At 43.9% G+C, this 12,591-nt stretch overlaps 3 protein-coding genes across 4 annotated transcripts in view; 2 read left to right on the forward strand and 1 right to left on the reverse strand.

Annotated features, from left to right (window-relative positions):
• Positions 1-2,074: 2,074 nt before the first annotated feature.
• LOC131890144 (putative phospholipase B-like 2) lies at positions 2,075-8,373 on the reverse strand. Of its 2 annotated transcripts, none has more exons than XM_059239435.1 (3): positions 8,230-8,373; positions 7,822-8,165; positions 2,075-3,682 (listed from the first exon to the last, which is right to left on the reverse strand). In XM_059239435.1, exons 2-3 carry the CDS (start codon positions 8,056-8,058, stop codon positions 2,168-2,170), a joined length of 1,752 nt encoding a protein of 583 aa, XP_059095418.1. In that variant the 5' UTR covers positions 8,059-8,165; positions 8,230-8,373; the 3' UTR covers positions 2,075-2,167. The 2 variants fall into 2 exon arrangements, with proteins under 2 accessions (XP_059095418.1, XP_059095419.1); XM_059239436.1 differs by having other exon boundaries at positions 7,822-8,085; positions 8,166-8,324.
• On the forward strand, positions 4,510-7,815 carry LOC131890143 (cytoplasmic dynein 2 intermediate chain 1-like). Its single transcript, XM_059239434.1, has one exon. It carries the CDS (start codon positions 4,877-4,879, stop codon positions 7,673-7,675), a length of 2,799 nt encoding a protein of 932 aa, XP_059095417.1. The 5' UTR covers positions 4,510-4,876; the 3' UTR covers positions 7,676-7,815.
• A 1,494-nt stretch (positions 8,374-9,867) lies between the features above and the next one.
• LOC131889765 (cell adhesion molecule Dscam2-like) overlaps positions 9,868-12,591 on the forward strand; it is a 34,174-nt gene continuing 31,450 nt past the window's right edge. Inside the window, exons 1-3 of the mRNA XM_059238938.1 lie at positions 9,868-10,404; positions 12,019-12,170; positions 12,254-12,432. Of these exons, the coding sequence (XP_059094921.1) occupies positions 12,098-12,170; positions 12,254-12,432 (252 nt within the window). The 5' untranslated portion in view covers positions 9,868-10,404; positions 12,019-12,097. The remainder of the gene's footprint in view (positions 10,405-12,018; positions 12,171-12,253; positions 12,433-12,591) is intronic.

A 12,591-nucleotide genomic window follows, 5' to 3' on the forward strand; every position in this document is an offset into this window, starting at 1 on the left:
GACAAACGCATAAAGGGGCATGAGTAATGCAATTCACACTAATGGCTTGACCAATTGAGCATGCATCAGGTGAGGTTGAGGAATGAGGCTTTGGCTTCTATCGTCACTTGGAATGCTTAAAAAATGCTTGCTGGTGGCAAGAACACGTGTCACTTGAAGTACATACAACTTACAAAACAACTATAATAAAAGTGACGCTCAACCTGTCAAAAACCCGTTTCAACCTCTCAGAGCTATTAGGTAGATAGAAAGAAGAACCGGAACCGGAAAGTGTCAAATGACATACTAAATGAAGGCTCTCTCCCAATGTTATGGCTACAAGGTCACACTTACATTGGAACACTCTAGCTTCTCGAGAGGTTCGAGCTCACAGTTGGATAATTCTTTTAATGACTCCGAAAAGGCCTGGCTTGGGCCTAGCTTGGGCCTGGCTCCGAGTGGGAAGTAATCACGACGACCAATCAACAATCTGAAAGTAAGCAAGCTTCGTACAGACCCTCGATGGCATGGACTCGGGCCTCGCAATAAAAACGGAAAACGACGACCGCTTTTGTATCCTGGATTAGGAATTAGAGCGACGGGCTTCAATTGCGACCAAAAGTGAGCGTTCCAACGACAGGGAAGACAAGTTGCAAAACTTTGAACTCAGCCTTTAGTGCTAGTACGAGTACGACCTGGATGGTCAGGTGTCACGGCAAACTGTTCGAAAGCCATAATGTACGTAGATGGAAAAATAATTTGGTTCTTAAATTAGATTAAAGGTAATGCCACAGGGTCAACCGATTGGGCTTTCACCAACCACTTGAACTTGCAATAAAAAATAAATTGACCTCATTGCTTTGCTACAAAGATATCTCGAGTTGAAGTAGGATCCGTTCATAAAGAAAAGAAACATTATTTTGATGCTGATGCTTCTTTCTCACATTTCAATTTCAAAAAAAAAAAATAGTAAGGGCAAATATCACTGTTTTTCTGCTTTTTACCTGAGATGTAAAAGGTGCGTCGGGATGATTGCAACAATCTTTTGGGCCTATTCGGGTTTAAAGTGTCGTGTTATCCTTGAAAGAAAAAGTAGCCAGGCTACCGTTGGGACCAACGAGCAACGAAAACCTTCCTTTTTCAAGTACAAATTGTAGAACTCGAACGCCTTGATAAAGCTTCCAGCAATATCCTTTCAACTTAGCGTTAGGACTATAAATCATCAATTTGAAAAAAGCCAATGAAGTAAAATCAAAAAGCCTAACCATATCTGCAAAATGAACAATCTTCCTACGATCCATGTTTCTACGACATCACACTGGTGATGATTGCCACACCGAATGATTACCAAGAAAAGCTATTGTCCCAAGTCTAACCTCGACTTCTCTTCCCTTCTTGGAGCCTTCACGGGGGGCCTGAACAACTGTCCGCTTCAGTACGATGATGCAGACAAAGACGGCGAAAGGTTCTTGTTGTCTTCTAAGGGATTCCATGGAGAGCGACACGAATGGTACCCACTGTACTTAAGAGGAGCCTCTCATCAGATCGACGCTTCAATCGAGGAAAGGTCTTTGCGTGAGTTTGGAATTACCCGGATCGCATTTGACAGAATATACAAACAATGAAGAAGATACGAGTTTCTCCGACGAAGTTCACTGCGGATCAGATGTCACGATTTGTTTATTTACCGCTCTCACGGGAATGCGTACGAATGGGCCAAAAGCTTCGCTCCAACAAGCGGTGAAGCACTGGCACATGCTTGTGAGAAATACGAACAGCCATTGATTTATTTCTCTCAGAGACCTTCGACCTCTCTGGGTCGGAAGGAGATATTGGTGTCAGTGCTTCTTTTACGTTGTAAGGTATGACGTCATCATTGCATGAAGCTTCCCATTTCACCTGGAGCAATGGACAATCCTTGGAAGGGCAATGTTTAAAGAATGCGGAGAGACCTGAGACTGCACTTTTGTCCACCCGAGTCTGGAAAGTTTCATCGTTAAACCCTGTGATTGACCTCAGCTTGAAAAAATGCATATTCGGTCAAAAGTATGCGTACATTTCCCCTTGAGTGACGAAGGAAAGCCGGAGCGATAAGTATCAGCAGGGTTGATGTATTCCAAGGGACTCTAATACGTCACACTTGTAAAAGCAAACGAGTCATGAAGAGGAAATTAATGAGGGAGCTTAATTAGTTTTGGCGTTCAGTGTCACCAAAGAACATGAAATAGGCGTCTAAAAATGGGTGTTTGCTCGGAGCCTTGAGATGTTTAGGTGGCATGGACCACACATGTTGAATGGGCTCAAATTGCCAAAGGTCAGGTTGACCCAAATGAGGGCAGTCTTTTTCAAAGTCCACTTGACTCCATTGGAACGGGGGCAGGTCTTCAGCCGTTGGACCACTGATGCTCATGAATCGAAGATCTTTAAACATGGCGGAGGACGTGAGTTTCATATCCGTTCCCCCATGGGATCGATGACCTAGAGCTCCGAATGGATAGGTTCCGTTTTTAGGGTTCAAGTCATTTCGAGCTGAGATGGCGTTTTCGGCACTAAACGGTGGATCGCATTCCTCACAACGACTTAGGGGGTCTTTCTGGTAATTGTTGTAGCGCATAACCTTCATCATGGATTTGAGGTCTTTTATGGAGCGATGATCTCGTTTGAAGATCAGTGCTCGAGGAGTTTTGTCGTAGGTGAACCAATTGCCGAATTTTTCTACCATAGCAGGGTTGCCACTCATGTTAAAAATGTCGGAAAAATAGGGAGAGTTGTAACTGGGCCAATAGGATTGTTTAGCTAAAACGGACGTCATATCTGCCGATCTGATATGGCCGGGGAGTTGTTCCAGGACCCAAAGTAAGTCACTTTTAACACGACTCATACCGGGCATGAACTTTTTGTAATCCACAACCATCCATTGGTTGTTGTATGTTCCACTATTCTTTCTAGTAAAGATCTTGGTCCATTCCTTCCCATTGGTCGCCATTCGATTTGCCACTGTAGCTCGAACACCCTCCAGGATTTGACCTTCAGGCTTCACAAAATCCCACAAAGCAGGGTTGCTATTTCCAATAGTGGTCTCGAGCACGGCTAAACCAGAGGAGGTGAGGGTGAAATCGTCCCCGGAGTAGATCACTCCGGGATATGAACTGAACGTAAGTTCAGCGCCAGGGATCTGTTGCTTGTGATCCGTATCGGTCATGTGGAAGCCGAAGGAATATCGCTTCAAAATACGGATCATGGATTGATAGCTGTTCCACGTGTCGTGTGCAACAAACAGCTCTGAATTTCCGGGTAAGAGTTTGATCAAAGCTGAGCACGATCCCGTTCCGAGGACTCTTTCCAAGGTCAGATTGAAACGCGATGCAAACACTTGTTCCAGGTCTTCAAGGTCACCGAAAACGTTCATCCAGAAGATATTCCCCCGTGGAATGGTCTTCTTGGTCCTTCGAGCCCAATCGTTGTAGCCATGGACCACACCCTCGAATTGGTCGTAGAAGAGGCCGACTTGATGCCAGTACGGGTTCTTGGAGCGATGAGCGGCGATCTTGGTCTTAATCCACCTGGTGTTGGACTCTAAGTATTCAATGACTTTTTCACAAATTTCCTCTTTGCCATTGCAATATCCGTCCACGGTGTTCACCCAATATTGGTAGATCTGTTCAGCCGTGTAATATCCTTCCAAATATCCGGCAGCAAAGGCCTGAAATAAAATGCAAAATTGCTTTACATATTCACTCTATGAAAGGTACTGGACATAATTTTCCTCATGCACTTGTCGTTGTTACGTATCTATGGCATGTAAAAGCTACAGTTAACTGTCTTAAGTAAAAGCATACAATTTGTTCCAACACGCTTGCCAGCAATCGGTCAATTTCATTGGATTTCTCCCAAATTAAAAGCGAACTCTCATCTTTGCGACAATAAAAATGACATACCACTAGATGGCCTTATCACAATGTAGATCAAACTTCATGTTTTTAAACAAATTTCAAAAGTGTAATGTCCTTGAAAGAAATAGCGACTGGGTATAGCAAAACTAAAGGCTCAAAATGTCGAATTTGCTTCTCCTATTCATGGTGTCAGAAGCCGAGCTTAGTTTGTTTAGCCATCTAGTCTTGATTACCAATGACAGACGTTTGATAAAGTTGAATAACTACCCAAATGATGCATCCCAATACGGTACTGTCACAGTCACAGGTCTGTGGTCACAGTCAATGCGTGTTTGAGAAAACCTAACGGAAAGTTGAACTTGAGACTTCTTCAACCTCTTTTTTCAGCTTTGGCTCTTGCTGGAACCACTTGATAGTCTTTTCTAAAGAGGGCTAGTGAATATACAACACATAGTGATATAAATACTATGCTGAGTTGAGTTTTCAACTCTTGATTGACCCAACCACGGAAATGTGGAGGGTCAATGATATTCGATGAATGTCAATCTTCTCTTGTAATATTTAGTAATAAAATGTAATATTTGACAAATCAAGTACTATGACGTAAATTGCTGATATCGATGGAAATCCATATCTCTAGAAGTCCGCTGCTTTGCCCATAGAAACCTAATAAGTCCCATGAAGTCAGTCTTTTCTTTCAGCTTGCATAATTTTGGATCGTCCTAAAAGCAAAACACTGACTACTTGGAATTTCTGTTCCAAAGGTCCCTTCTTCACTACGGCAAATGGAAAATAAATCCATATTCATCCAGGCATGTAAGACAACCCCATCTTGTGGCAGAGCCATGTAAAACCAAATGTGGTTGGTTTGAATAAATTACCTGATATACCTGCATGACCGATTTTGACAGGTACAAAAGAGAAAGCTTGGAATTCGCATGGCAAAAGAAGGGCTTATGTGAATCTATACTTGGAAAGAACGATTGCTCACTTTGACTCTTGAAATGTCTCGTCAACCCACCCGAACAAGAACATCCTCCAAGAGTGGAACTAGAGGGGATGAAAAGTCCAAGAAGCCAAGTGGACCCGCGAATAAAGCAAGAGTTGAGAAAGACGACAAACGATCCAAAGTGAAACCAGCCGACCAGGAAAAAACATCGAAAGAGAAAAGCCGAGATATCAAGACAAGGTCTTCCACCAAAAACAAAGAAGAACGACCTTCAAGGACCTCCAAAGCCCCAACCGGTCGATCAAATGCGAAGGATGACAAAGATGCAAGCGGTCGCTCGAAGATTCGAGACAGCAAAGACTCAAAAAGCCGCTCAAGGTATCGAGATGAGAAAGATTCCGACAGAAAGGGGAGGGAAACCACGAGTCATAAAAAAGATGTCAGACCTGAGAGCAAATTAAGCAAAGAATCAAGTCGCAAGGCCAAAACTGACCCATCTTCGAAGTCTAGTAGTGACGTTCCTCGTTCCTCGTCCGGAACTTCGGCCAGGAAACAAAGGCTCTCTTCACCCCCACGTCATAATCATGACCATGTGGAGGAGCCATTGGCAAATTCGGGGCGAAAACAGTGGGACAAAGATCACATTGCCACTGACTTGGCCCAAGAGTCCGAGTTGCCAAATCCTCAAGAGGCTGCTGACGAAGAGGAACCGGACTATGATGACGATTTTGAGGATTATGATGAAGACTTTGAGGACGAGGTTGAAGAGGAAGACGAGGAAGAAGAAGAGGACGAGGATGTGGAAGAAGAGGAACATAACGACGACGATGGTGGAGAAGAAGACAAAAAGATGGACTCTGGAACGTACGACACGACGAGGACAGCCTCTTCTTACTCGAATAGGAGGGAAACAATGGAAATGGAACAAGTCAAGGCTGCTATGATACGGGAAAATTCGGCTCGACATCCAAGAGGGCAAGCCCAGGTCATTGAAGAGTCGGATGATTCAGGCAAGGGATCGCCGGGAGTGGAAGAACAATCTCCCAAGAAAGAAGCTCGGGTTTCATCTGGAAGAACGCTTATCAATTTCAATGTGGCCAAGAAAAAACAAGATACCCAGAAAGCGGCAGGAAAGACCAAAAAGAGGGGTGACAACCTCAAAGGGATGATTAGTTTGAATGTGGTCCGATTTGATCTGTTGGATCTGCCACCCATTCGTTACGAGGCCTTTATGAAGTCCTTTGGAACTTCTAACGCAAGACAAGAGACCAGCCAAACTGGAGACGATGATTTAGAACAAGAAACTCAGACCGAGGTGATTGAGACGAACGAGAAGTGGACTCAAAAACCGATAGCCATGACCTCCATTGGCGACTTGGATGACCAAGAGCTTCTTCTTCAAAATATGAAAGGAGTGGGTGGGCCTTCAAAAGAAACGAAGGACTCCCAAGGGTTCGTGAGTTTTAACGCTCATTCTCATTCCCTCAGATTGGCTCAGTTCCTTGAAGGAGCTAGTCAAGTGATGCTTACACTCATGGAAGAGCAAGAGGAGCAAGTCCGCGGATTGGATCTTGAAGGTATTGAGCAAAAGTCCGTGGATTTCGCCGACAAGGTTACAATACTCAACACTGACATGGCCTTCCTCCTGGATCGACCAGTGACCAGTCTGGCCTTTGCCCCAGATCAATCAGCCATTTTACTCACCGCTCATGGCAATTTAGACGTGGATGGGGAACAAGGAGCAACAACGTTAGCTAACTTTAGTGCGAACACCTATCTTTGCATCTGGAATGTCAGCCAACCTTCAGCACCAAGCAAGGTGCTCATGACCCACAATGTGGTAACTAGTTGCTGTTTCTCTCCACACAAAGCATCGATAGCTTTTGCGGGTCTAGTCGATGGCACAGTGGTTGGCTGGGATCTAAGAGAATCCCTGAACATACACCAGGAGGTGAAACGCGAAGTCATCGACAATGCGGACTTCATTTTCCGATCCCCCACCTTCAGCACAAATGCTGGACCGGATGAGCACAACTCTACCATCAAGTCAGTAACTCCATTGCCGGAGATGAAGAGAGAGCAATCTGCAGAGGGATACAATGACTTTGGAGGGGCTTTCCAACTCATCTCCGTAGAGGAACAAGGCTGTGCCATCATCTGGACCGTCCTTGACAACCAGCACGATTTCGATCAGCATGTCGGGCAAGCTCATTGGGGAACCATTCGCTTGGTCCAATCTCAGCGAATCGAATTAGACAGCAATCTGTATGGAATCACAGTCAATCCCCACGATGGGAGTCAATTGCTCTTGGGGATGGAAGGTGGAGCGATCCACCATGCCTCCACCAAGTCCAACCATAAACCCAATCCTCGACAATTCCTCCCAGAGTTCGAAGCCCAATCCAACCCCCAGTCAATCGCATTTTGCCCTTTCGGACACGGGTTTTTCCTTGTTGGGTCTGATGATGGCACAGTCAGACTCCATGCCACCACCAACATGAAGCCACTTATCACTTGGCCTGGAACTGTGGACGGTGAACCTGTCGTGGACCTGATCTGGTCCCAATCGCGCCCCTGTGTCTTTGTGCTCTTGGATAATTTGTCCCGGGTTCATTTGTGGGATCTGGGTGCCGGAGACATCTATCCGGCTCACACCGTACATTTTGAGGATGGCATTGAAGCTATGGCGATCAATCCGGACCTTAAAGATTCTCGCCAGAAACAACTTTTGGCGCTCGGTATGGAGAATGGAAAAGTGGAGGTACATCATCTCAAAGGAGAATACAAGGCAGACGATTCTGAGAGTTGTCAGAAGGAACTCAGCCGGTTTTTGCACTACGTTTCGATTATATAGACATGTTTTGAAAGCCCGCACCTGTGATACATCTAGAGATTGGCGATCTATTTTCACCAAAAAAAATAAATTGCACAGGGCAACAACAACTCATATTATGGCCGGTAGAAAAGGATGAATAAATTATGCCTAATATTTCAACTCACCTGAACTTTGTCCTCGAATGCCGGGTCTGTTTGCACTTCTAAATAGCCCCATCCAGTTTTGTTGATATGATTTGTATAATTAGCCCAAGCCACCGTATCGTACATTTGCCTCAAACCGCCGTCCATAAGTTTGAAACCACCAGCTGGTGTCCATATTAACGAACCCAAACGTGGATCTTCCGGGATTCCTTGCACACAACTCGCCAAAAACATGGCTATTAGCGTCGAGTAGAACATCTTACCCAAATGACAACCCACTGACAACTGAATGAGTAAGAGGACCCACAAATAGGGAAACAATGGTGAGGTAGAAAATAATGGAAGCGATCGTCCTGTCACCTGACCTAAATGACAAAATCAGTTGAGACTATCACCCCACTAATGGGTGGCAATCTGTTGTTGCAGTACACCAAGGCAATTATGAAAACGTCTGTTCCTCCTTGCGCGTCCTCCCTCGGAGATGTTTTCTTTGTGTAGGGAATCATATGACTGGAGACGTGGTGCTGTGTGTTGAATTGGGGGAAGGGTGTCAGTTTTTCTTGCTGTTGTAGATCATGAATGATGCGTAGCCACTGACACAAACGTCTTTTATGGGAAAGACATTGTGGACACTCATCTTTTATCCAAAAAAGTGCAGCTGAGCTTTGAAGACCACATACTCGTAAACCGGCTCAAGTGAAAGTTTTTGGATTTACCGGGAAGTGATTAAGTTGGCCAATTGGATTCATGCAAAACAAACAATATAAGGGATTCTTCCCGCGGCGTGGATTGAACCCATGACACCTGCCCTTAGACCGCTCAGCTACACATATCTATATCTATATCTACAAGTATATCTACTTGGTTATTATTCAAAAATAATTCCCAAAACACATTTGATACCTCCCTGTTTTCAATTGTTACATTTCCTGAAATTCATCCACATCAATGAGTACCAGTGATTATTGAATTGTATCTAAAATCATTATCGGGAATGCACTATAGTTTTCCATGCACTTTAGATCTGTTTAATTCTATCAGTTTGGCTTTTGGATTGATGTGTTTCTATTCCCTGGAGCAGGAGTCCTGTTTCTGGTGACAATGATGAAAACAAACCTATCCTACATATATTACGATTTTTCTGGCATATTTCTATCACTTTGTCGGGTGTCTCTTAACAAATATATACAGCCTATTTAAAAAAACCGTGTTTTCGAATACCTTTCTTGTTATATTCTAAGTGATCTTAGACATTGATTTGAATTAATAAAAAATCCTAAATTCCAAAATTTGGTTCTCTTGTTTCAATGACAAAAGAAAAGTCTTGTGTAGGCAATCTAGTAAACACTTTATGATATATATTAAGTGGTATATATATATATCAATATCACGATCTACATTATGATGCATATTCCCTGAAACACATTTTTTGACACCAAAGTTACCCAAAATGCCATTGTTGTTATGGTTCAGAATGTGTCATTGAACCTTGAAAACTTCAAAAAGTTTACTCATTTGGTACAACTTGAAAGAGAAAGAAATTTTCATTTTACGTCAATTGACAATGAATTGCTTGACATAAAAGCACTTCAATTGGCACCAAGATGAAAAGGGAAAGGGAATAAAGAGTGAACAAGCAAAGTTCCATAGACCTGAGGGATACATAGAGTACATGCAGGTCTACTTCCATGTTCCAAAATAATTTACAGTGTATGCAGTGTAGCGTTTGGCTCAGAGTGGAAATTATTTCATGCCTTCACTTAAAAATCCTGACAACTCGACATTAACAAATACTGCACCATATCCCAGAGCAATAAATATCCTTTTGTCTATGGTTCGTTGGGATGCATCATCCCCTTTCCAAAACACCACTTTGGCTCATGGATCAATGTTTTGTTGTTCCCTGAAACAGCTGCCCGTTCCAAACAATGATTGGAAGCAGAGGGAGCGCGCGCTCTGCCCTGGCTCGAGCTTAGAACTCAATGGGCGAGAAAGCCCTGTGCTCATTACTGTACCTCAAACGAGTGAGGACCACAACATGAGCACGCCAGCCGGGAACAGTAGAAAGAGGGCGAAAGGAGAGCGCTTGACATGGCAAGCCAATACTGAACAACTTCCATCCAGCTGGGTGGGTATTTTGGGTGGTGCAAGCGGCATAGTTTAAGCGTGCTGGCGAACTGTCCGACGTCTGTCCGTCGGACTTGAAAGACCCTGACGGACAGTACGGCATCATCATCATTCGTGGAGCTTGTGGAAGAAAAGTGAATTGGTGGTGCTCAAGCCTCTTTTTTCTTGGATGTCCTCTTCAGTGCCTCAGAGGAGGGAACGAATGAGAGACCACCGACTGAAAGAAGCCAGTAGAGGCTTGATCAAGTGAAAAGCAGGCGACAGACAACGACGACGACGACGACGTCGACGACGAGTGCCCAAAAACCTCGACAATCCTCAGTGCCAGAGAGGGATGATTCACTAAGGCTCACCCCAGGATCACAACAATCCGACTGAACCTCGAATTCGAGGCCGTTTGTGACCCGCACAGTGAAGTGAAGTGTTTCTTGTTTCCAGAGCTTGCATTCAACTACATTATCTCTACCTTTATCTCGGGTAAGAGTTCAATGAGAAGGCCCCAGGAAGGATCTTTGATTTTCCACCCGCTCATCGAAGGGTGGAGCACGTTCAGGCGCAGATGGGTGGTGGTGTGGGATGATGGGGCGGGGCAGAAGATGGACGGTGGAAGAACGTTAGGACTGGGAAAGATGGTGATATTGATTAATAAACAACCAACGGCCACGGGTGCGGAAGGTTCCCCTGGAAATGAGAATTTACTTGAGATCAAGAGAACATTCTGAGATTTTCTTATTGCACCTTTTTTATACATTATGACATATTATTGCCCGGAATTGAGCCGTTTTTCCTACGCTCCCACTCTCCACCGGATGCCAATTGACTTTGAGAGAAGGCGTCGTGTGGGGCATAATTAATTAGTCAAGTTGCCTGCGATACGTTTTCAAGTTATTTGCATTTGAGTGAGTGTTCATGATTGGACTGATATGAAAAATCAAAGATATCGGAAAATGGCTGCTGCTGTTTGCATTGGCTTTTACAAAAAAAAAATGAGTCCAAACCTGAATGACATTTTCCAAGAATGGAATACGCCTGAATTCGACAATGTCATTGAGAAAGTGGGTGGGAGTCTTTTACTTTTGGTATTTGATTGTATGTAGATACCGCCGACATCCGAAATGGTTGGGTTTCAAATTTGAGTAGGCTCCAGATCTTCTTCCAACTCATTACCGGTTTCCCAGAATTTTTCCAAGAGATTGTTGAGCGACAGTCATGCATGTATCCACAGAGGCTTCCCCTCCCTCCCATAAAAAAGTTTTGAATGGGTCATGCAGAGGTCATGGAACTGTACGGAAACATTCTGATACGTTTTTGAATCGCCATTAGGTTCTTAATAAACTGCTCCTGGCTATTGATCTTGGCACTGTTTCGCAAACTTTCATCGCTCTGGTTGAACCACTTAATGTATCAAGTAACGACCTAGGATTTGATCAATCCATCCCCTTGCTTGCGGTTCCAAATGAGACGGTTTGTTTCCGTACTTTCTTTCCAATTGTGGACGCTGTGCCCGTGAACCTCAATTGTATTAAAAGCCGGAAATTGGGGCCATTTTTCTCCTCTTCTCATTGTCATTTTCCGTTATTAAAATTAGAGGCCCATTCAAGCAGATGCCCAGAATGAATGGCGTCTACTTTCAATCCCGAATGTCCTTAACATCATTTGTCAATTCTCTCTTTTTTTTCTTCTCTTCCTTCCCCCTTTTCGGTGTGGTTGGTGGACTTGATTTTTATTTCTTTCCCCAATGGCACCTCTCGATTCAGCCTGGTTTTGAAATGTTCTGTCGAAAAGGGAAAATGGCGAATGGGCTAGGGTTCATAAAACAAAAACAGGAAGGATTTTCTCCCATCCTGATTATCATGCTAATTCCATACACAATGTTTGACAAACCACCATTGTATGACAACAAACGAAGTAGTCCCCTGAAACGGGTGCGTGTGTCAATTGATACAGTTCAAGGGCTTTAGGACCAACTGTATAATCCCAATATTTGGTCCTTCAGTCATGCGTAGCAAAGCGAGAAAAACATGAACTAGAACTCGAGGAGGAGGATTTCAACTTGAATGAATGAATTCAACATCTCTTATTTCTTTTTAGTCTTTGATGTTGCTTTAAGCACGTGGAAAAGCAGCGTTACTTTGATTCGAGTGAATATAGAATCGTATCTGTATTGGTCATGAGAACCCTAGCCGTTCTCTGGACCCCATTCGCCATGGGGATCCTACTCCTCTTTGCCCACCTACTCCAAGGTAAGAAGACGATTCAAGACACATGTTTTTCGTACCTTTCTTGCAATCTGACTATGACATGGATTCTTGATTTCTGTTTTCAGTGTCTGCTCAATCTGACACCTCTGGACCTGTGTTCATTCAAGAACCTCCCAACCAAATGGATTTTTCCAACACAACCGGAACCGAAATTATTTGCCAATCTCGTGGAACGCCCATGCCCCAGATTACCTGGGTGAAGACCGATGGATCCATTGTTCAAGATGTCCCAGGATTGAGAAAGGTGAAATGATTCATTCTCTCATCAGAGGGAAAACCTCATCGTCGGTTGGACCGAATGCTTGACGAAATTATGACTCTCGGAAACGAATCCGTATCAATATTCTGTGATATCATGCGAGATGAAACCTTCTAATTCTCAGTCTGTCCGCATGAATTTTCG

This window comes from Tigriopus californicus, chromosome 11 (genome assembly GCF_007210705.1).
Source record: "Tigriopus californicus strain San Diego chromosome 11, Tcal_SD_v2.1, whole genome shotgun sequence".
Classification (NCBI taxonomy): Eukaryota; Metazoa; Arthropoda; class Copepoda; order Harpacticoida; family Harpacticidae; genus Tigriopus; species Tigriopus californicus.